This window comes from Salvelinus sp. IW2-2015, linkage group LG19 (genome assembly GCF_002910315.2).
Source record: "Salvelinus sp. IW2-2015 linkage group LG19, ASM291031v2, whole genome shotgun sequence".
NCBI lineage: Eukaryota > Metazoa > Chordata > Actinopteri > Salmoniformes > Salmonidae > Salvelinus > Salvelinus sp. IW2-2015.
The window spans coordinates 21,598,409-21,623,597 of NC_036859.1; the positions used below are offsets into that span (position 1 = coordinate 21,598,409).

Genomic DNA, 25,189 nt, shown 5'->3' on the forward strand with positions numbered 1-25,189 from the left:
ATGGTTACCATATTGAAATCTTTTGACCGTATTGATTTAATGTCAAGGTCAGTTGTCATAGTTCCCCATCTCTCTCTGCAGAGATGCCCTCCACGAGCAATGGCGAGAGCAGCAAGCAGCAGCTGCCTCAGGACCCCAACGCCGCCTGCTCAACCTCCAACGCGCCCCGGACCTGTAAAAACAGCGAAATAGAGAAGTAAGAATCATCTCTCCATCCCGTCCTCCCCTCTCTTCTCAGCCCCAGAGCACACACACACCTGCCCAAGCCCTTTCCTATCTCGTTTCTATTACTCTCAAATTAGTTTTCTTTCCTTCCTGCGCCCGGCCGGTTGGGTCATAAATGATGCATTTTGTGTGGTCGTTTTTCCTCCTGCGGTGAGATAGCCGGTGAATCTGTGCTTTGACTCACTTCATCCACTGGTCTGATCACAGAGAGGCTCCAATGGTATTGATCCTCTCTCTGTAGCCGTGTGCTCCATCTGGGCCAGACACACAGCACCACGCAGGAATCCTAATTTCACCACATAAGCACACACACACTACCTCCCTCCTGCTACCTACCTAGCAGCAGACCTCCTAGTAGAAGCCCAGCTCCAGTCTCCCCAGCCCCTCCCTGCCAAGCAGCAGATAAATGTGAATAACCTGTTCATGTGAAAGGGCAGCCCCTCTAATTCCCTCATCTCCATGTCCTCATCCATATTCCCCGACAAGCGGCGCCCAGAAAACAATTTCCACCAGCAGCAGCATGGCCGGCCCCTCTGAATGGGTAATTGGGGTCAGAGCAGCACAGCTAGTGGAGAGAGAGGGGGATTTTGGTTGATTGCTTGCTTCTGCATGTTTGGCATATTCCATGTTCTCCCCCTTTGCTCCTCTTGCTCCCCATTTTGGCTCAGTTGCTTCAGTTTCCCCCCAACCCTATCTTAAACATGGCCACAGGTCAAAACTGCAGTCTGCCACTGCCTTCCATCACAATCCCTCTCTCTCTCTTCCTTGCTCCCTTCACTTGTCCAAGCCTCAGAGACTGACTGACTTACTGACTACTTCTGACTCCTTCCTCACATCTCATTTGGCCATTTCCTTTCCTCAGTGTCCATTTCCCCTGCTGACTCTGACTGAGATAAATGATTGTTTTGGTTTCAACAAAGCAGCCAAACGGCTCCGTTTCTTACTCTCCCTCAGCCGCCATCATCATCATTGACTTCCTGTGAAGGGCTCATGTTAAAATGCCTAGTAGTACGAGAGTAGCAAGTGTTTTCTAAATCCACACACACATGTTTATTTCCTCTTTCTCTTAGCGCCCGTAGTCACACACACACACACACACACACACTTCTCCCCACACACACACACACACACACACACTTTTCTACACACACTCTTGTGTGTCTGAATTTAAATGAATCAATCAGGAGGAAGTTGCTCAGCTTAGAGTAGAGCTGGTCTAGCCACATATTAAATATCAGCCTGCTGCTGGAGATCTGAACTGGTGCATAAGCATAGCAGCTTGAGGTGTATTGATCTGGGGTGTATCCCAAATGGCACCCTATTCCCTTTATAGTGCACTGCTTTTGACTGGAGCCCTATGGGCCCTGGTCAGAAGTGGTGTACTATAAAGGGAATGACGGCCCATTTGGGACGCAACCCTGATCTGGCCTCATCAGTACACTGTGATCACGTATCTGGCCCTATCCCTCCACCCCTCTTCCTGGGTGACTGTGTGTACCCAGGATGAATGTGTGTGTGCAGAGTGGGAGGATGAATTCATCAGCAGCACATCCTCTGGGGCAGTGTGGTTATGATCCGTCTGTGTGGCAGACAGACCGATGTAAACACAATGACTGTCTGAGGGTTAGGGATGGAAAGCCTTGTGTCCATAAGGATAACGGTGTCGGTGGTTTAGGCTTAAGTGAGTGTAGGAATAGCGAGTTGCTCTTTTTTTGTTGTGTGTGTGTCGGCATGAAGAAAGACAGGTGAGCGCTCCCTAAGTGGTGAAGCCAGGAGCATGACAGCTTAGGTTGATTCATCACTGTAACCCTGTTGAGGCTCCCTGCCTCCCCTCTTATACACACATACACACACGGTCCATCTCCTTCCCACACACACACACACACACATATTGGTGACAGCCACCTCTCTGTGCCATTATGTGGTGGAGAGGGGCATTAGGTGTGTTAGGCGGGCAGGCCATAGATCACTCCCGCTGGTTGTCAGACAGAAGGAAGAGTAGGCCTAAGCCATGAGAAGGGCCTCCTGCCTGCCTCCTGAATCAGCTTTATTAGCTTAGCTATCGGCTGCTCTGCTCCAGATGTGACACGCCCGTGTATTTAATATCGCAGGCCATGTTTCCACCAACCAGTCTGCTCTGGGGCACATACTCACTGGTTGGCACCCTATTCCCTATATAGTGCACTACTTTTGATTGTGCCCTATGGGGAAAAAGAAAGTCAAACGTAGTGCACTATACACGGAATAGGGTGCCGTTTGGGACACCTCCACAGACAGTCACTCTCTAGCTGAACCTGTATTATTCCCAGATATTTCTTGTTTTTCTCCCTCCTTGCCGTTGTTTTCTACTTAAGCAATAAGGCACCTCAAGGGATGTGGTATATGGCCAATATACCATGGCTAAGGACTGTTATTAGGCATGACGCATTGTGGAGTGCCTGGACACAGCCCTTAGCCGTGGTATATTGGCCATATACCACAAACCCCTGAGGTGCCTTATTGCTATTATGAACTGGTTACCAATGTAATTAGAGCAGTAAAAATATTTTTTTTGTCATACCCGTGTATACGGTCTGATATACCACTGCTGACAGCCGATCAGCTTTTAGCGCTCGACCCACCCAGTTTAGAAAAATCCTTATTTGATCAGGTTCCAGGGGATGTTTGGAGGATATTTTATTATACGCCGGAGGGGAATGATGTCATTCATCATAGAGAGAGGGTTGTTCTGGGAATTATAGTTTTTAACCATTCCTCCTTAGTGTCTGTTGGCTTACTGCAGGTATTCCCAAACTGGAGGGGGTTTTCTGACCATTTCAACTGATGGTTCATAATCATTTGGTGGGGATCAATCATTTTCAAACAGTACATTTATATTTTCCAACGGAGCTATGCATTTGGGTGCGTTTTTTTCTCTCGCCTGAGCAGSCTCGTTTCAAATATAATTAAACCATCTAGTGTTCAGCGAAATAACAACACAATGTCAAATACAGGTAGCCTAGTCAAATAATTAACATCCAATCACATTAACCGTTCCTCTCTGGCGGGAAACCTTCACTGTTGCGCAGACATTTAGAAACAAAACATGACAATTTGAAAAATAAGCCGTGGGATTTTCTTGAGCAAGAATAACTACGTCTTTCGAGTAGTAAGACATGTATAAAAGCAACAGATACCATTAATAAGAAGGGGCTAGAAGCGTCTGATATGGTGAGCTACCGAGTAGCTACGGCAGGCAAGCCCCATACTATTGTGGAGGACTTAATTCTTCCTGCTGCGGATTTGGCTGGGACAATGCTGGGGGAAACATCCAAAAAAACTATCTAGACAATGCCTTCATCAAACAACACTGTTTCACGATGCATCAGTGACATGGCAGAAGATGTTTTGAAACAATTACTGCTTCGCATACAAGCCAGTGAATTCTATGCGTTACAGCTGGATGAGTCAACAGACGTGGCAGGCCTGGCACAACTCCTGGTATATGTCTGTTATGTTTATGGGGGGTCTATTAAGGAAGACATCCTCTTCTGCAAACCACTGGAAACCAGGACAACAGGAGAGGATATTTTTAAAGTACTGGACAGCTTGTGACATCAAATGGAATTTGGTGGTCAAGATGTTGGTATCTGTACTGATGGCGTAAAAGCCATGACAGGGAGACATAGTGGAGTGGTAATGCGCGTGCAAGCAGTTGCTCCAGACGCCACTTGGGTACACTGCAGCATCCACAGAGAGGCTCTTGCTGCCAAGGAAATGCCTGACAGCTTGACAGATGTTTTGGACTCTACAGTGAAAATTGTTCACTTTGTTAAGGCAAGGCCCCTGAACTCTCGTGTATTTTCTGCATTATGCAATGATATGGGCAGCGACCATGTAATGCTTTTACAACATACAGAAGTGCTCTGGTTATCAAGGGGCAAAGTATTTACACTTTTTTTTAAATTGAGAGACAAGCTTAGTTTTCTTTACTGACCATCATTTTCACTTGTCTGACCGCTTGCATGATGACGAGTTTCTCACACGACTGGCCTATCTGGGTGATGTTTTTTCTCGCCTGAATGATCTGAATCTAGGATAACAGGGACTCTCCGCAACTATATTCAATGTGGGGACAAAATTGAGGCTATGATTAAGAGCTCTTTTTTTTGGCTGCATTAACAAGGACAACACACAGGTCTTTCCATCATTGTTTGATTTTTTTTGTGTGCAAATGAACTCAAGCTTATGGACAATGTCAAATGTGGTATGTATGGCGAAGCAACTGAGTGAGCTGGGTGCGCAATTACGCAGGTACTTTTCCGAAACGGACGACACAAACAACTGGATTCGTTATCCCTTTCATCCCCTGCTTCCAGCTTCCATTTATCGATATCTGAACAAGAGTGCCTCATCGAAATTGCAACAAGCGGTTCTGGGAAAATTTTATTTAATCAGAAGCCACTGCCAGATTTCTGGATTGGGCTGCGCTCAGAGTTTCTTGCCTTAGCAAATCCCGCTGTTAAGACACTGATGCCCTTTGCAACCACGTACCTATTTGGATTCTCGGCCCTAACTATTATGAAAACTACATACAGGCACAGACTGTGTGTGTAAAATTATTTAAGACGGAGAGACTCTCCAATACAACCCAACATTGCAGAGTTATGTGCATCCTGTCAAGCACACCCTTCTTATTAACCTGTGGTGAGTTATTCACCATTTTTGATGAACAAATAATGTTTTATATGTAAAATGGTTAAATAAATAGCAAAATTATTGATTATTATTATTTGTGCCCTGGTCCTATAAGAGCTCCTTGTCACTGTATAGTGTGTATATAGACAAGTGACAAGCTCCTTGTCACTTGTCATTGTATAGTGTGTGTGTGTGGCAGGTTTACAATGATGGCAAAAAACAACATTTAAGAGTGCGCTGACCCTGGTGCTAGAGCTGGAGGTAGAATGTTTGAAGGGGTACGGACTATAAAAAGTTTTGGAACCACTGGCTTAGTGGGAGGAACAAGAAAGTATTATTAGTATTGTCACAGAAGAGAAAGAGATGTGGTAGTGATTTTATTGAAATACAAATAAATCATTAAATTACTTTTTTTTTTTTTTTAACCTTTATTTAACTAGGCAAGTCAGTTAAGAACAAATTCTTATTTTCAATGACGGCCTAGGAACAGTGGGTTAACTGCCTTGTTCAGGTGCAGAACCACAGATTTTTACCTTGTCAGCTCGGGGATTCGATCTAGCAACCTTTCGGTTACTGGCCCAACGCTCTAACCACTAGGCTACCTGCCGCATGTTGTTCCATTTGGATCTTTCTGTTGGCATTCTATGAATTTCTGTGCCAAAATCTATAAGTAAAGAAATGGGCATGCAGTGTGACAGTTTTATGGGCAATTTCCTGATACGAAAGAAGTAGGTTTAATCTGAGAATCCCTTTAAGGAGACCAAATAAGGGATTGAATGATTTTAGAAGAACGAGGCTGAAATTCCCTCCTTGCTGTTTGCAAAATGCATGTATTTGTAGGGACTTTCTCAGCCCTCGTTCTCAAATGAAAATGAGGTTTGTCTCCTTTCGTTATGCTGATGCATTGTGTGTGTGTGTGTGTGTGTGGCGGTAGTGAAATCTCTGATCTCATCCCAGATGGGTAATGATCTCTTGGCATTGAGGTCGTCTCCAACCCCACTCGTTCCCAACAAGATAAATGACCTCTCCAATGCCGCCAATGTGATTGCTGCAAAATGTCATGCTCAACATGAAACAATGGCAGAGATTTCCGTGTAGCTTCGCAAGTAATTGAATCTGTCCTCAATTTCTAAGTGATGACTCTACCCCACCTCCTCCCTCGGACCCTGTGAGAGAAAGAAGCCCTCCCCCTATAGCCATCTGAGACCTTCCTCACACACAAGGGCTGGAGCTGAAGAAATCAATTGTGACTTCAATGTTTTATCTGGTGTCAGTTTAGTTAAAGATGCACAATGCAGAAATCGCTCCGCCATTTCCTGGTTGCAAAAATGTGAATAGTTTGCTTAATTTCTTTTTGTGACTTTTTATTACGCTGATTAGATTCACGTGCTGGCGTGGACATTGCCTTAAGGGATTACACACACGACCCCATAATGTCAAAGTGGAATGATGTTCTTCTATAATTTTACAAATCGATTAAAAGATGAAATGTCTTGAGTCAATAAGTGTTCAACCCCGTTATGACAAGCCTAAAGAAGTTCAAGAGTAAAAATGTCCTTAACAATTTACATAAGTTGCATGGACTCACTCTGTGTGCAATAATAGTGTTTACCATGATTTTGTAATGACTATCTCCGCTCTGTACCATACACATACAATTATCTTTAAGGTCCCTCAGTTGAGCAGTGAAATTCAACCACAAACACCCAATGGTTCGCAAAGAAGGGCACCTATCGGTAGATATAAAAAATGTAAATGAAGAAAAAAAGACATTGAATATCCCTTTGAGCATGGTGAAGTTATTAATTACACTTTGGATGGTGTATCAATACACCCAGTCATTACAAAGATACAGGCGTCCTTCCTAACTCAGTTACCGGAGAGGACAGAAACGGCTCATGGATTTCACCATGAGACCATTGGTGACTTTAAACCATTACAGAGTTTAATGGCTGTGATAGGAGAAAACTGAGGATGGATCAACAACATTGTAGTTTCTCCACAATACTAACCTAATTTACAGAGTGAAAAGAAGGAAGCTTAACAATATAGCTTAACAGAATAACAATATTCCAAAACATGCATCCTGTTTGCAATAAGGCACTAATGTAATACTGCAAAAAATGTGGCAAAGGAATTAACTTTTTTCCCTGAATACAAAACGATATGTTTGGGGCAAATCCAATACAACACATTACTGAGTACTGCTCTCCATATTTTCAAGCATAGTGGTAGCTGAATCATGTTATGGGTATGCTTGTAATCGTTAAAGACGGGGCAGTTTTTCCAGAATAAAAAATAAACAGAATGGAGCTAAATACTGGAGGAAACCCTTTGGTCTGCTTTCCACCAGTCACTGAGATTAATTCACCTTTCAGCAGGACATTAACCTAAAACACAAGGCCAAATCTACACTGGAGTTACTTACCAAGAAGACGTGAATGTGCTTGAGTGGCTGAGTTAGATTTTCAAGCATATTTAAGTTAAAACTATGGCAAGACCTGAAAATGGTTTTCTAGCGGTGATTAAACAACCAATAAGATTAATGTTGCATAATCCAGGCGTGGAAAGCTTTAGCTAGACTCACAGCCGTAATCGCTGCCAAAGGTGATTCTAACATGTATTGACTTGGTTTGAATACTTATCTTTACAAATGTTAAAATATTTCTTCCACTTTGACATTACTGAGTATTTTGTGTTGATCGTTCACAAAAATGACAATTAAATCAATTTTATTTTGTAACACAACAAAATGTGGAAAAAGTCAAGGGGTGTGAATACTTTCTGAAGGTGAATGGTGGTGGTTGTGGATTATTCCACATTGTAAAAGGTTGTCAGTCCCCTGGGTCTCTCTTTTCGTCCTCCTCCCTCTCTCCTGAATCTAACTGAAATTACACCAGCCAGTAATGTGCTCAGGAGGCCCTCCCTGCCTGAGAGATGAAAGGCGAGGATGTAGATGGACGCTAGATTAAGATAACTGGCTGATGGAGATGGATTGCAGGGGTGCAGTGGCCCAGGGAGCCTGGCAAGCCCGGCTAATGAAATGAGAAATGGGCACACGGCACAGCCTCCACCGCCTCCCGCAAACGTTCAGACTGAACACAGGACACTTAATGGGGAAGAAGGACAAGTTCTCCCTCGCTCTTTCTTTCTCGCTCTCTTTCTATATTTCTGGATCTTTCCAGCCTGTGGCAGTGAGAGGGGAGCATCTCAACTGAGATGACACATATGAACTGTTCTTTGGTTCCAGACTCTTTTTTTTTTTTTTTTTACTAGGTACTCTTGTATGTTCAGTGTGGAGAACTTTTGAAACAGTACCTCATAATATTTTAGTTTTCTGTTATGTTCTGTATGTTGTGCCTTTCTGAACACAACTCCAGTTTCTTTGTAGTTCTCGAAGATAGGCTATTTTGAAATATAGACGGTGTGATTTTCAATACGCCACTGCTTATAAGTTAAGTATAATTATAAGAAATATAAGATGTCATAAATTATATGCAGCTCAGGGCTCCAGCTATGCATTTGGCTTGCTAACTTGCTAGCTAAGTGGCTAGTGGTCAAGATCAAACTTTTTAGTTGCAGCAAAAACAACAAAATAGCGCCCCTTGTGTGCACTTCCGGTAATAGCGTATACCCCAGTATGGTTCTGAAACAGTATGACGATATGAAAATATGGATACTGCCCAATATACACTGGAGTTGCTTACCAAGATGACATTGAATGTTCCTAAGTGGCCTAGTTACAGTTTTGACTTAAAACATCTTAAAATCTTTGGCACGACGTGAAAATGGCTGTCTAGCAATGATCAACAACCAACTTGACAGAGCTTGAAGAATTTCCAGAATAATGTGCAAATATTGTACAATCCAGTTGTGCAAAGCTCTTAGAGACTAACCCAGAAAGACACATAGCTGTCATCACTGCCAAAGGTGATTCTAACATGTATTGACTCCGGGGGTTGAATACTTATTTAATGAAAATGTTTTATTTTTTATTAGAATGTTAAAAAAAAAAAAAAATCGTTTTTACATTGATTTTGTGTAGAATGTGGACAAAAAATAGTTACATTAAATCACTTTGAATCTGTTTGGGGAAAGTGGTATATAGATACTAATAGATGGTACAATCCAGTTTGCTAATGCCTGGTGTCCAGCTGGCCTGTCTGCCTGGGGTTGGGTTGGGGCTGGCCCACCTGATACAATCGTCAAATGGTTGATTATTTTCATCCCAGTGAGATCATCCAGTCCCCTCTGCCTAGAGTGTAGTAAACTAGGGGCACACAAAAACCCACATTCTATCGGCCATCCATCGCGCCAACGGCTCAGGCCTCTACATAAGAAAGATTAAAACCCCCTTTTATTGCACGAGGGAATTAAGTAACTTTTAGAATGTGGTTTCTTATAAATCACCGGCTAAATTAATATTCATCGTCAAACCACGTCGTGCCTGAGAGCGAGAGAGGAGACGAGGGTTGGTCTTTTATAGGGAAAAGTTTTACTCAGTGCCGCCCAATGACAGTGTTGGTTGAGTAAACCACCACAGGGATTTATGATGCTGTTAAAGGGAAAACACCAGGCTACGGAGGACACCGCTACTGGGCCTTCTTTATAAGCAAGCACGCTAATCAAGGCTAAATGCCTTTTTACAAGCGCCCTGCTAATAAGAGGAGATTTTAAAGCTTTATGGCCATGGTGTTGCAGATTGGAGTCACAGGAGAGAATGACTGGCCTGGTCTCTCTCTTCTCTGGCTATCCTTTGCCAAGGTCTCTGTCCAGTCAAACAAGAGTTTCAAGTTGACTCGAGTCACAAGTGTATTGTAATGGACTAACACCAGACATAGGAACATTTTAAGCTCTTGAAGTCACATTCAGCTTAACTCAAATGATGCTACCTTCCGATGAGAAAACAGCATTGGTGTGTGTATATCTAAAGACAAAAACAATGCTTTATTCAGTGTAGCTATCGGGCTAGGTAAGTTGAACTACGTTGTGTTGACAGTGGTCAGTCTAGCGCAACTCCTGTACTGTCTCTGTGTTCCTCAGGGCAATCCACTCCTCATTGAAGAACCACACAGGGCCAGTAGTATAATAAATTAAGCTATAGATAGCCAAGGCACTGGGCCCTCCGACTGGCCAGTAATCGGAGTGGGGGAGCGCTGTGCCTGGCTGCGTGTCTCCCGCTGAGAGCTGGTCCAATGGTAAATCAATACTGTAGATCAGCGCTCCATCTGGCTGGAAAATGAGCGGATCACCATAAACATCTGGCCAGCGCCGTGTCCCAGCCAATCACTGGCGGACATATTGACTTAGTTATTGCTCGTTCATATGCTGCAGGACAGTGTTAAACGTACATTCTCCAGGCAGGGGCATTAATCAGGGGATATTTAGTGGAGGGCCTGAGAGGTGAGGAGGGGAGGGAGCTGTACATCCTGGGTCAGTCAGTGTAGGGATAGGACCTGGGAGGATACAGACCGATAGACAGATGTTAAATGGGGATGTGTCATGTACAGTATAAAGACAGCTCAGTGTCCTGACAAGGAAGGACTGAATATAAAGCTTGCCAGCGAGAAATAACTCTCAAAGCAATCAGATCCTGGGACTGAGGAAGAAGATTAAGAGTGATTACGTATTAAAATGGCCAACAAATACCTTGGCCTCTGGATTCCTGCAGTGCTGCTACCATAGAGACAAAACAAGGGATTCCGTGATGTAATGGTGAGCATCCTTTCTCTTTGAGTGTCACTGTGACCTGACCCAAGCCTCTTCCCGTTTGTTGCAGGATCACAGAGGGCTCGAAAGCCACCACGTTTGAAGCACTAAAGGCTCGTATCCGGGAACTGGAGAAACAGATCCTTCGAGGGGACAGATATAAGTGTCTCATCTGCATGGTAAGCAACCAACATAGTCCTTTACCTTCACTCTGTCCATCCGTGTGCTTTTCTCTCAGCCTCTAAGCATGTTTGCCATATCAGAGTGTTTGAACCCAGGCAACCTGCCCATCCACTACTTAAACAACTTTTGGTTGTGTCACAAATAACACCTTATCCCCTATATAGTGCACTTCTTTTGACTAGGGCCCTAATTGACACTCTATTCCCTATATAGTGCACTACTTTTGACTAGGGCCCATAGGGTATATGGGGTACCATTTAGGATGCAGCGTTGCAGTTTACAGGCATGGGCTTTGTATTGACATATTGTCTGGTGGTTGAAGTGATTCCTGCATGGCCTGAAAGTCAGCCATCTCTCCTCCACCTGATTGATTGATTGTGTGTGTGTGTCAGAGAGATTCTGTTGCACCAACTGTCATATAGCTCTGAATCCCCAGCTGCAGGATGGCTTATTACCATCCGGCAGCTTTGAGGGGTTTTCTGACCATTTCAACTGATGGTTCATTATCATTTGGTGGGGATCAATAAGCAAACTTCTGTCTTTGGTTATTGATGTCACCATGGTGATTTGACATCCATCAATGCATCCGGTTCCTGGAGATTTGATTCTGTCCTGTCCCAAATGACTGCTCGGCCATCCGCTCCCCTGGTCTATGTGAGAGAATCAGACAACATGGATTAAGAACAGAACACCACATACCTGAGCAACCCTTTCCTAAGTGTGAGTGTGTGTTGTGGTTGTACTTCCTCCATTGTCACTCATAGCCACACACACCCCCACCCCGCCATCTTCTAGTCTCACCTTGAGAATGAGTGAAGAGTGAAGAAGCCAGATTCCTCAGCTTTGGCAGCTCCTTCTCCCTGGCCCGGGCCCCACGACTCTTGACTCTGTGAAAAGCAAGCAATTACTGACGCCTGTCCCTCCTAAAGGTCGTCCCAGCCCCGGGGTGACGGAGAGGAGAGGGGAAGAGATGCATATTGATCACTCCTGCCCTCCAGCGACCAGCGTAAAGCTCATTTGTCATTGCTGTCGTCTCCTCCCGTCACAAATCTCACTCAGCCAGGCTGAGGAGTGAAGACGCTTTTCCTCTTCTGCTCTGACGAACACGGCTGCTTGTTGACGGGATTTTGATTTTATTTTTTTAAAGATGGGTGAGGAAATAGCCTCTGCAATAACCTGAAAGTCTAACCCACCAGCCAAGGTGGTGAAGAGTCATATTTGACTGCTAACACCTCATCACTCATTTTGAAAGACAAAATGGCGTGTGCTTGTAAGGCAGTAGAGTTGAGTATCTTTCTCTGCAGGAGTTTGTTTTGCAATCTGTTTGTGTTCTCTGAACACTTGTTAAAGAACCATACAGGCAGACTGAGTCCTTATCAATGGATCTCTACCACCACCTGCTGTTGCTTKAAGGAACTGGGCACTAAATGGATGCATTGGATTTCACATCACATCATCTTCACGTTCAGTGTTCTCTGTTCTGTTTCAATGCATTTCATAGAAACAACGTTCTGGCTTGTAATATGATAATCTATGACATGTGTTGGACATGGTACATGGTGCTGATTATTTTGCTCAGAGCCTGCTACAAGTCTCAAACACATCACACGAGCTGCAACAGAAACTTTAGTGGGTCTTTCTCTCCAGTGCGTAGTGCCGCCCAGGTTGTGTTTGAATGCATGTGTCGGTGTCCAGTGCGTCCGTACCTGTTTCTTTCCATGCTTTGTAGTCCGCCACATTCTAGTGCTCAGCGGTGCCCCCTCTGTACTTCCCTACAGAGGAAGAGATTCCAAACAGACAGGGCTGAAGACAAGAATCTGGGCCAATCGGGGCGGGCCCTCGCGGTAACAGCGCCCAATGAGAGGCGGGTTGCTGAGAGCTGTTCAAAGCCCCTCCCCCCGCTCAGCATTTACTGTTTGTATAGAGGCTACGTTATGGCCGGCGGCGGGATTAAACGGCTGCTCCCGCTCCGGAGGGTAAGGCTCTCTGTGCTCCCTTCCTACCCACCCTCCCTCGCCCCTCTGCCTGCCTGCCCTCTCACCCGGCTGGGCTGGCCACCCCCCTCTTCCATGCCTGTGCTTTGGTTTGGTGGCGTCGTTCGTCAGGGCCTGTCCAGTGTTGTACCGTGTGTGCCTGCGACCAGCGTTTGTCTATTTGTGTCAGTCCACACAGTTCTCCTTTAACCTCTTATATTAATGCTCTCTCTTTCGCTCTCTCCCCCCTATGTGGCAGGACTCGTACACGATGCCCCTCACCTCCATCCAGTGCTGGCACGTCCACTGTGAGGAATGCTGGCTCAGGACTCTGGTGAGAACCCAATGCCAACCCAGCCTCCACAACACATCACAACACTGCTGTTGCATGGCAACACTACTTCATCACATTACAGCCACTGGTTTCATAGTGACTGAACTCTCTCTCGCTCTCTGGTACATTACAACAGGAACATGGTAACACAAAATGGTCCCCCTGAAATCGGTGGTTACCTAACCCCTGGGCAGGTCTCCTCAACCTTTATTGTGCAGTGCCCGGTTTCCCAATAGCAGTGGAACTTAGGCTTACGAGTGTTTTTTAACGATGCGTCTTTCCTACAACAGCTGAAGATGTAACATGAGTTTCCCAAAACACCACGCAGAGAGAACGGTCGCTAAGTGCGTTGTTGGAGCATGAGTTGATACTGTTGGGATCGAAAGAGAGTGCTGCTCTCAGATCAGCTTTCTCCATTCAAATCTTACTTTAACATTCTAATTATTCCACAATACTGATGACGGATCAGCTCCTAGAGATATTACCACCTACAGCTGCAAATAGTCATGCAGCTTGTTCTAATGCTTACCCTATAATAATGCACTAAATCAGATTAATTTGGCACATCATTGCACATATTGAAATATATTGAAGCAAATTCAAGACAGTTTAGCCTACAGTAAAACTAATTGTCTGAACATGACATTTATTTCAATATGATTTTAAATATAAAGGCCTATGTAGCCTTCAGGCCAATTTTTTATTTTTTATACGTTCATCTCGGTTTTCCTCTTTATCCTTCGCTTGCGCAATTGCAAAGACATTGGCAACGTTGTATTTGTAGTCAACTTCGTTTCCAAGTTATCGTCAGTTCCAGAGAGATAGTATCAAATCAAATCAAGTTTATTTTATATAGCCCTTCGTACATCAGCTAATATCTCGAAGTGCTGTACAGAAACCCAGCCTAAAACCCCAAACAGCAAGCAATGCAGGTGTAGAAGCACGGTGGCTAGGAAGAACTCCCTAGAAAGGCCAAAACCTAGGAAGAAACCTAGAGAGGAACCAGGCTATGAGGGGTGGCCAGTCCTCTTCTGGCTGTGCCGGGTGGAGATTATAACAGAACTATGCCAAGATGTTCAAAATGTTCATAAGTGACAAGCATGGTCAAATAATAATCATGAATAATTTTCAGTTGGCTTTTCATAGCCGTAAACAGCTTGATTGTATGTTTAGTGGAGATGTTCTGTGTATGAAGTGACGTGGGAGAGTGAAAAGGCATCTAAAAACACACTGAGCTGTTCTTAACTGGTCTGGGCCAAGCGCTAAATAACCAGCATTTTCAACTAAAACTTTAATAACGATGGTTTTGGAAAACCGCTCAGAGATTTAACGATGTTCCTACGAAGGTTCTGACGATGAACTTAGCCTTAAGATGCTCTTGGGGGCCCAGTACGGTATGCCCAGCCAGGCAGAGAAACCTCCAGGACCACTGCTGTAGCCTTTGTTTTGGGGAGCATTTGTTGTTCCTGATGCACTATGACCTCTGCTCTCTCCTCCTCTCCTGTTTTTAGCTGCTCTCTCTCACCAGGAAAACGGCTGGTGTTGTCCACTAACACGTTTTGCTTCTACACACGGAAGCAATTCATAAGAAAATGCTTCCCAGCCACAGTTTAGCCCTCCTCTCTCCTTCACCAATATACAATATATTAAATCCGCTGCTGTGTTTTTTTTATTATCACAAAGCCCTGTGTGTGAAAGACAAAGGCGGTGGAGGAAGAAGGGCTGAGAAGGGGAACACGGAGGGTTGGTTAAGAAATGTGTGCCTGCTGCAGCAGCTTGTTCCTAATGTGGGTATTAAAATGTTGCCCGAAGACAGCAATAAAAGCATTGCGCGGCAGGGCTCCCCGCGTCTTGATCAAAGTAAATGCATGTAATCTAGTTACCGTCGGGCATTTTTTGGGGGATTTAATAGAGCGCGGCAGCTGGTGTGCAATGTGAGAAGCCCACACCGTACACCAGGCTCATTAAGATCAGGTAACTCCTTTATTTTATATGAAGAAATGCAAGAAAGGCCGTAATTTCTTTGTGTAAAGAGGGGAGAGATGGAGAACCTGGTTCTCATTGGAGCCAGGGTGGAGGAGGGGGGGGGGGGGGGTTTTTGGGGGTCATTAAAGGAGTATGGGTGAGGTGTACAACAATATACAAAGACGATACGGTATGGTAGCTCGTCTGTCTGTCTGCAAGGTGGTTAGGCACTAATTTAAGTTCAGAGCGATCTTTATTCACTTTTGAAATGAACCTGAAGGCTGTTAAGACATAACAAGAGAGCTTATCAGTTTGGGCTTGGTCCAAGACTCCCTAACAGTTTCTCTGAGTGCATGTTACTGTTACGGAGACCACCTCCACTCAAGGCCCCTCCGCCCCTCTCCTTAGCCTGGTCATCATTGGTCTACACATGAGCAGACCTGTTGGGAGCCACAAATCCTCTTTGCACCAGGGGGAGAGAGCTGTCCAGGGCTACCCGGGCCCCCCAGCTGCCCCCTGACTCTCGGTGGGAGAGTTGTCCAGGCCCCCTGACTCTCGGTGGGAGAGTTGTCCAGGTCCCCTGATTCCTGGTTCTGGCAGCATGGAGACTCCACTGTTTGCCAACAGCTGAATGCTCCCTTGTCTCGAGGAAAGATGTAACACTGTGTACTTACATATACACACACACACACAGGGCAAACCCAGCCCACATGAGTGTGTCAGGGCTCAGTGTATGAACTCTGCCCCCTAGTCCAGTAACTCAAACGATTTGCCCTCTGCATTCATTCCAGATAGATCTCATGTCAGTCTAGATCACCTGGGTTCATTCCAGATAGATCTCAGGTCAGTCTAGATCACCTGGGTTCATTCCAGATAGATCTCAGGTCAGTCTAGATCACCTGGGTTCATTCCAGATAGATCTCAGGTCAGTCAGCTAGTAGCTGTCACTCTACATCCACAGGTCCCAGTGTGCTGGAAGTTAACTCATGCTCGGAGCACACACACAGGTAGTAGGCTACACCTCTTCCTCACACATCAGTGTGGTTCCAGTAACTTTCCCCGTACTCCTCTTTCCTGTTAATGGGTCAGTGACAGGAGACCCGTGAGAGTTCAGTGACAGCAGGTATGTCCCATGTCTTTTGTGTTTGAGCTGGTGTCAGCCCTTGTAGGGTGAGAGATTCAGCTAGATGAAATTTGGCAGGCTCAATCAAACTCTCAAAGCATTTGAAAGAAAATTATATTTGAACCCAGGGCTGATGCAGAGTGAGTGTTCAGGTAGAGACTATGCTTGGCACTTTGCATATTGTTAGGTTGCGTAGCAGCTCTGCCGCGGCAGACGCCCACACCCGTCTCTCTCCCCCACCCACACAGGGCACCACCACTAGGGTTGAATATATTCCCGTTACAAATGTTCCATCCCGAGAATAAATCACTTTTCAGTTTACCGCCAAAAACCGGAAGTGTCATTCAAAAGCATTATAAAGCATATTAATATACACTGCTCAAAAAAATAAAGGGAACACTTAAACAACACAATGTAACTCCAAGTCAATCACACTTCTGTGAAATCAAACTGTCCACTTAGGAGCCAACACTGATTGACAATAAAGTTCACATGCTGTTGTGCAAATGGAATAGACAACAGGTGGAAATTATAGGCAATTAGCAAAACACCCCCAATAAAGGAGTGGTTCTGCAGGTGTGACCACAGACCACTTCTCAGTTCCTATGCTTCCTGGCTGATGTTTTGGTCACTTTTGAATGCTGGCGGTGCTTTCACTCTAGGGTAGCATGAGACGGAGTCTACAACACACACAAGTGGCTCAGGTAGTGCAGCTCATCCAGGATGGCACATCAATGCGAGCTGTGGCAAGAAGGTTTGCTGTGTCTGTCAGCGTAGTGTCCAGAGCATGGAGGCGCTACCAGGAGACAGGCCATGACATCAGGAGACGTGAGGAGGCCGTAGGAGGGCAACAACCCAGCAGCAGGACCGCTACCTCCGCCTTTGTGCAAGGAGAGAGCAGGAGGAGCACTGCCAGAGCCCTGCAAAATGACCTCCAGCAGGCCACAAATGTGCATGTGTCTGCTCAAACGGTCAGAAACAGACTCCATGAGGGTGGTATGAGGCCCGACGTCCACAGGTGGGTTGTGCTTACAGCCCCACACCGTGCAGGACGTTTGGCATTTGCCAGAGAACACCAAGATTGGCAAATTCGCACTGGCGCCCTGTGCTCTTCACAGATGAAAGCAGGTTCACACTGAGCACGTGACAGACATGACAGAGTCTGGAGACGCCGTGGAGAACGTTCTGCTGCCTGCAACATCCTCCAGCATGACCGGTTTGGCGGTGGTCAGTCATGGTTGGGTGGCATTTCTTTGGGGGGCCGCACAGCCCTCCATGTGCTCGCCAGAGGTAGCCTGACTGCCATTAGATACCGAGATGAGACCCTCGACCCCTTGTGAGACCATATGCTGTGCGGTTGGCCTGGGTTCCTCCAATGCAAGACAATGCTAGACCTCAGTGGCTGGAGTGTGTCAGCAGTTCCTGCAAGAGGAAGGCATTGATGCTATGGACTGGCCCGCCCGTTCCCCAGACCTGAATCCAATTGAGCACATCTGAGACATCATGTCTCGCTCCATCCACCAACGCCACGTTGCACCACAGACTGTCCAGGAGTTGGCGGATGCTTTAGTCCAGGTCTGGGAGAGATCCCTCAGGAGACCACCGCACCTCATCAGGAGCATGCCCAGGCGTTGTAGGAGGTTTTACAGGCACGTGGAGCCACACACACTACTGAGCCTCATTTTGACTTGTTTTAAGGACATTACATCAAAGTTGGATCAGCCTGTAGTGTGGTTTTCCACTTTAATTTTGAGTGTGACTCCAAATCCAGACCTCCATGGGTTGATAAATTTGATTTCCATTGATAATTTTTGATTTGTGTCAGCACATTCAACTATAGTAAAGAAAAAAGTATTAATAAGAATATTTAATTCATTCAGATCTAGGATGTATTATTTTAGTGTTCCCTTTATTTTTTTGAGCAGTGTATATGGATTTGACTAGAGCTTTTATCAGCTTGAAAATTCAAACTGATGCTACCTGAGCCTGACGAGTCATGTATTAAATACATTTTATGATCCCTACATTAATGACAGTTAATGAGCCCAAGCCTAAAAAAGCTCAAATGATTGTGCCGTATCCAATACATACAGTGGGGAGAACAAGTATTTGATACACTGCCGATTTTGCAGGTTTTCCTACTTACAAAGCATGTAGAGGTCTGTCATTTTATCATAGGTACACTTCAACTGTGAGAGACGGAATCTAAAACAAAATCCAGAAAATCACATTGTATGATTTTTAAGTAATTAATTTGCATTTTATTGCATGACATAAGTATTTGATCACCTACCAACAGTAAGAATTCCGGCTCTCACAGACCTGTTAGTTTTATAAGAAGCCCTCCTTCTCCACTCATTACCTGTATTAACTGCACCTGTTTGAACTCGTTACCTGTATAAAAGACACCTGTCCACACACTCAATCAAACAGACTCCAACCTCTCCACAATGGCAAGACCAGAGAGCTGTGTAAGGACATCAGGGATAAATTGTAGACCTGTACAAGGCTGGGATGGGCTACAGGACAATAGGCAAGCAGCTTGGTGAGAAGGCAACAACTGTTTGGCACAATTATTAGAAAATGGAAGAAGTTCAAGATGACGGTCAATCACCCTCGGTCTGGGGCTCCATGCAAGATCTCACCTCGTGGGGCATCAATGATCATGAGGAATGTGAGGGATCAGCCCAGAACTACACGGCAGGACCTGGTCAATGACCTGAAGAGAGCTGGGACCACAGTCTCAAAGAAAACCATTAGTAACACACTACGCCGTCATTGATTAAAATCCTGCAGCGCACGCAAGGTCCCCCTGCTCAAGCCAGCGCATGTCCAGGCCCGTCTGAAGTTTGCCAATGACCATCTGGATGATCCAGAGGAGGAATGGGAGAAGGTCATGTGGCTGATGAGACAAAAATAGAGCTTTTTGCTCTAAACTCCACTCGCCGTGTTTGGAGAATAGAAGGATGAGTACAACCCAAGAACACCATCCCAACCGTGAAGCATGGAGGTGGAAACATCATTCTTTGGGATGTCTTCTGCAAAGGACAGGACGACTGCACCGTATTGAGGGGAGGGTGGACGGGGCCATGTACGCGAGATCTTGACCAACAACCTCCTTCCCTCAGTAAGAGCATTGAAGATGGTCTGGCTTGGTCTTCCAGCATGACAACGACCCGAAACACACAGCCAGGGCAACTAAGGAGTGGCTCCGTAGAGAGCATCTCAAGGTCCTGGAGTGGCCTAGCCAGTCCTCAGACCTGAACCCAATAGAAAATCTTTGGAGGGAGCCGAAAGTCCGTATTGCCCAGCGACAGCCCCGAAACCTGAAGGATCTGGAGAAGGTCTGTATGGAGGAGTGGGCCAAAATCCCTGCTGCAGTGTGGTGCAAACCTGGTCAAGAACTACAGGAAACGTATGATCTCTGTAATTACAAACTAAGTTTCTGTACCAAATATTATGTCTGCTTTTCTGATGTATCAAATACTTATGTCATGCAATAAAATGCAAATTAATTACTTAAAAATCATACAATGTGATTTCTGGATTTTGTTTTAGATTCTCTTCTCCACAGTTGAAGTGTACCTATGATAAAAATTACAGACCTCTACATGCTTTGTAAGTAGGAAACACTGACGATTTTGCCAGGCTTATCAAATACTTGTTCTCCCCACTGTATATGATAGGCTACTGCACATTACCCACGACAGAATTAGATAAAAGCCCATAGGTGTAGCTAGCTATATGCTTTCTATCGTAAATACATGAAACTAGCTCCAGTAGACTGATCTTTTTGAGTGTGAACTGTATTACAGTATTGTATTATTTGGTCTAGAATTACGCATATCGTTCAAGCCATGATAAAGCAGAAGAGAACATGTGATTCTGGTGCAGCAAATGCAGCCTACATAGTTACAAGTATAGCAAATTTTATTTTATTTTCTACAGTACAGGTCAAAAGTTTGGACACACCTACTAATTCCARAGTTTTTCTTAATTGTTTACTATTTTCTACATTGTAGAATAATAGTGAAGACATCAACACTATGAAATATCACATATGGAATCATGTAGTAACCAGAAAAGTGTTAAACAAATCAAAATATATTTTATATTTGAGGTTCTTCAAAGTAGCCACCCTTTGCCTTGACAGCTTTCACACTCTTGGCATTCTCTCAACCAGCTTCGAGGTAGTCACCTGGAATGCATTTCAATTAACAGGTGTGCCTTGTTAAAAAAAACAAGGTGACCCCAGAAAGACAGATAGAGATGGGTAAATTAGACCCGCATTTTGTCTTTATATTACTGTATCATAGGCCTAGCTGTCACAAGAAAAGCAGTTACCATGATGAGATGATACTGTAGGTCTACATGCATTGTGAACTGGGCTCCATCTTGAGATCCAGATTTAGACAGCGCATATAATTTAACAGTTCCATTTCACGCCATGCTGTTCATATAAATCATTTATTATAATTTACCGGTTTCTTGCAGTTATTTATCCCGGGAAAAGGGAGTGGTTTTGGATGGTAAATCCTAGTAAATCTTGTTTACCAGGTTTCCACCATTCTCTAACCACCACCACCTATTTTGGCACAGCGCGAGGAGACCACACAGCTTACCTTGCCCTGTTCTCAGCTTCTGCACCCGCTGCCTTTTTAATTACACCCACACAACACGGCTTTATAGGAGATGGCAGTGATTCAGAGAGCAGAACAGAACAGAGCAGGAGTCCTGGAACAGGATGATGAGCAGGCTTTAATGATTCACGTGCTCCACTATAGGCTGTCTGTCTGACTGGCGGGATGCATGCATAGGTCTCTACACTCTGTGGCTGGATGTGGGCTGCATGCCAGTATAGTTTGGTTAGCTACTCTTTTATGTGGTTTTATACCTGTTCTTTACTGATGTGGTTGTTTTGATCTATTACAGGACTATTTCTGTACTGTCAGTCAGTTTAAGTACCGCATTTCACCAGGGTTGTTTGACAAGCATTCTCTGTTTTACTCAAACCTTTAACTGCTCATATTGTGACCTAAACAATGACCTTTTTCTCTCTTTCTCTCCCACAGGGAAATAAGAAACTGTGCCCACAATGCAACACCATCACATCGCCAGGAGATCTAAGGCGCGTCTACTTGTGAAGAAGACTACGCCTGCCCTGACCGGCCTCCCCCTCCAACCCCCCCCCCCCTCCGTGTTTTCCTCTTTTTATTTCCATTTGTTCTCACCGTTTGTGTTTTGGGGTTTGTGAAGCCCCCCCTCATAGCTTAAAGAGACAAGACTGATGTCTTGATTGACTCTTCCGATCAGGGGAGGACTGACTGATTGATCAACCAACCCGGTTGGGAACAGAACCGAACCCAGTTGCCCATTATGTCTGAGTGTTCTCAGAATGACAAATAAACCAACCACCCCTCTCTGGCTCCTCCACCCACCTGCCTGCCCTCTAGTGGTGAGTGGTCCACTCCACAGTCAAATCCCCTCCACCCTGGCTCACACTTCTGGTTCTGTGTGTTTTCATCCTTTAGCTCTCAGGCAACCCAGCTTTATACTGTTGTGTTACTCATGGAGCCCTCCTCACTTGCTTGCCTCACCATCGTCTTACCATGCTGAAAGGTGTGTTCAGGTGGGAGGAGGTGGTGCTGTAACTCCCCCCCATCACTGCTCGCTGTGTGTAGAAAGCCCATCTTGGTTCAAGCCATTAGGACAGCCATGCTAGATATTGAGCTGGCCGCCAGTCGCCGCACCCTGCTTGAAGGCCTGGTAAGGGGGAAAGGAAAACGATAAACTCTGAGCTTTCTACCAAACTGACAACCTCAGAACATCCAGAGGATCCTCTTCTTTTCAGACTCTTTTTTCCCTTCTTCTTTTGTGGTGTTAAATCGTGAAGTCAACCAAATCCCAAGAATCAGTGCAAGCACATGTATAATAGTGTATGTTAGTTTACAGTGTTGTGTGTAAATGACATAGAGCTTACACTTGTATACATATGTGCACACATGCTTACACACATTCACACATATGCGCGCGCGCACACACACACAAACTCACAAAAGTATATATTAATAAAGTCCAGTTTTTAGTTAGAGTTTTGAGGAAGGGTAGGGAGTGATGTTTAATCAATGTGAAAAAGAAAGCCCTCTGTATTTTTCAACCGATGTTGTCGTCTTGAGGTTGAAGTTGTATTTCATTGTACAGGAATAGATTTAAGTCACAATAATAATAATAAACTACTCAACTAGAAATTCAAGGTTTAGATGGTGTACATTTTTTTCTTCAACTATACAGTAAAAGCTGTCAAAGTTTTAAACMTAAAGCAAGGAGTATATGTTTTTTGATTTTATATTTTAATGGAAAGGTTCACATCGCTCTAACCCTAGACGAGGGGAAATTATGACTTTAAATTGTTACGTAACTGCAACGCCGGTCAAATGAACAGCTGTTTTCTATATCACAACCGGGATCACAGTTGAGTTAACCTCCACCTCCGCTGCTTGTCCTCAGTTGACCAGCGTACCTGTTGATTATATCACATTACTGATCACTTAGGTTTTCTGTTTTGGCCTCCACTCTGATAAAGCCTCATAAGATGCGTCTCCAGAAATGTTTTTGAGTGTTGCTTCCATTGTGTGACCCAGCCAGGCTTCCAACCTGGCAACTCGTCAAGGCAGGTCCTTCCCAACTGTGAGGGAAGGCGCAGTGGGCCGACATGTTGTCCCAGCCCACAATGACTGCCCAAGCCCAGTTACTGAACACTTCTCCACAGCAAGGTGATGTGCTTTGTAGTTGTAAAACAATGTATCCTGTGATGTCTGTATTAATGTAAACTGACAAAAAAGAAAGAAGAATTGAAAGGTTTCTGACTGAATTCATACCCCCAACAGAAAGCCAACAGATATATTACAGGGTTCAATTCCCTGTCACTGGGATGGATTTCCATCATAGATTCTTTTTTTCTTTATTTTTTCTCCAATAATGAAAAGGACTGGAATTGGTCAAATTCTGAAATTATCCTCTTTTCCTAAATGCATGATGGTCATGACTTTTTTACATGAAAGGGGAGGTTAATTGGCCCCAGAAAGTCGATCTGAGATCGACTGAAGTTTCAGTCATGGGATTATTTTGTTGCTTTAACCCCTGTATATTAACGCATGTACAGAACAGAAATGTTACATTTTCAGTGAAGGGGAACAATAGATGATGGCTTTAATCACATGCAAAGCGTTGGATATTTATTTCAGTCCAGACCTTCTGGTTTCCATTCACATCCATTTTCTTCACGGACTAGCGTTTTCAGAACTGTCTCCAGTTTAGTGTTTATTGCGGGGGGGKTTTTTTAGGTCTAAGATTGTCTTTGATCATCTCCCTACATTGTGGATTTAGATGCTATTTTACAAGGATTATTTGAGTCATAGGGATGGCTGCAATGTAGACATACAGCAGATTTGTTTTCATAAAAGCAGTATACAACATCTTTAAAGTATTATTGTTCCTGTAAAAGGAATGTTCTGGAGCAACCTGTTAGAAGGGATGATCACAGGCTCGTAGAACTTCAAAGGATCTGTAGAACAATTCTACATTGTTACACAGATTTTTTCCCCCCCAATACCTCTGTTCATTCATACAGTACGTGTGTGTGTATAGGTTTGTGTTCTAGTTTCACTTTGTAGTCACGTGTACAGGTAACCATGCATAGGCAAATGAACACTTAGAGCTGTGCAACAGTATGTGTGGGGCACCTTTGAACCCGTAATAGGATGTTTGAGCTTACTGCACTTGTGTGTCAAGACAAGTTGTGTGAATCTGCTTCACAACACTGTTAAGGGTTAAGGTCTTCTCTCACTTTGTGGTTCCTTCAACTGGAGATTTATTTCAACCTGCCCCAAAGATGACAAATTGCACAAGATGATTGTGTCAAATAATTTGTGTCTTGTATATTCTTGAAAATGGTACGTGTCTTTCCCGTTTGTAAACTACATTTGACATTAATTAAATGATTGTAAATCAGAAGTGTGCTGCCTCTTCACAGATCCCATCACTCACTGTACTCGTTGCTCATTACTCTCTTTAGGTCCTGAATATGAATTAACATTAAAAACATCTATACTGAACAAAAATCTAAACACAATCAGCAACAATTTCAAAGCTTTACATGAGTTATAGTTCATATAAGGAAATCCAGTTRATTKAAATAAATTAGGCCCTAATCTATGGATTTCACATGATTGGTAATACAGATATGCATATGGTTACATATACCTTCAAGAAAAGCTAGGGGCGTGGATCAGAAAACCAGTCGGTATCTGGYGTGACCATTTGCCTCATCCAGCGTGACATGTCTCCTTCGCATAGAGTTGATCAGGCTGTTGATTGTGGCCTGTGGAATGTCCTACTCCTCTTCAATGGCTGTGTGAAGTTGCTGGATATTGGCGGGAACTGGAAGACATGTCGTACATGTCGATCCAGAGCATCCCAAACATGCTCAATGGGTGACATGTCTGGTGAGTATGCAGGCCATGGAAGAACTGGGACATTTTCAGCATCCAGGAATTGTGTACAGATCATTGCAACATGCGGCCGTGCATGATCATGCTGAAACATGAGGTGATGGCAGCGGATGAATGACAACGGGCCTCAGGATCTCATCACGGTATCTGTGCATTCAAATTGCGATCAATAAAATGCAATTTTGTTTGTTGTCTGTAGTTTATGCCTGCCCATACCATAACCCCACCGTCACCATGGGGCACTCTGTTCACAACATTGACATCAAACCACTCGCCCACACGACGGCATAAACGTGGTCTGCGGTTATAAGGCCAGTTGGACGTACTGCCAAATTCTCTAAAACGACGCTGGCGGTGGCTTATGGAAGAGAAATTAACATTAAATTGTCTGGCTACAGCTCTGGTGGACATTCCTGCCGTCAGCATGCCAATTGCACTCTACCTCAAAACTTCAGACATCTGTGGCAATGTGTTGTGTGACAAAGCTGCA

General features: G+C 44.5%; 1 protein-coding gene across 8 annotated transcripts in view; it reads left to right on the forward strand.

Annotated features, from left to right (window-relative positions):
- LOC111979165 (E3 ubiquitin-protein ligase RNF220) overlaps positions 1 to 24,202 on the forward strand; it is a 53,648-nt gene extending 29,446 nt beyond the window's left edge. For all 8 annotated transcript variants that reach the window (XM_024009506.2, XM_024009507.2, XM_024009508.2 and 5 more), the window contains 4 exons: positions 82 to 196; positions 10,682 to 10,790; positions 13,027 to 13,101; positions 21,262 to 24,202. In XM_024009506.2, coding sequence (XP_023865274.1) covers positions 82 to 196; positions 10,682 to 10,790; positions 13,027 to 13,101; positions 21,262 to 21,333 — 371 coding nt within the window. In that variant the 3' untranslated portion in view covers positions 21,334 to 24,202. The remainder of the gene's footprint in view (positions 1 to 81; positions 197 to 10,681; positions 10,791 to 13,026; positions 13,102 to 21,261) is intronic.
- Positions 24,203 to 25,189: the final 987 nt, after the last annotated feature.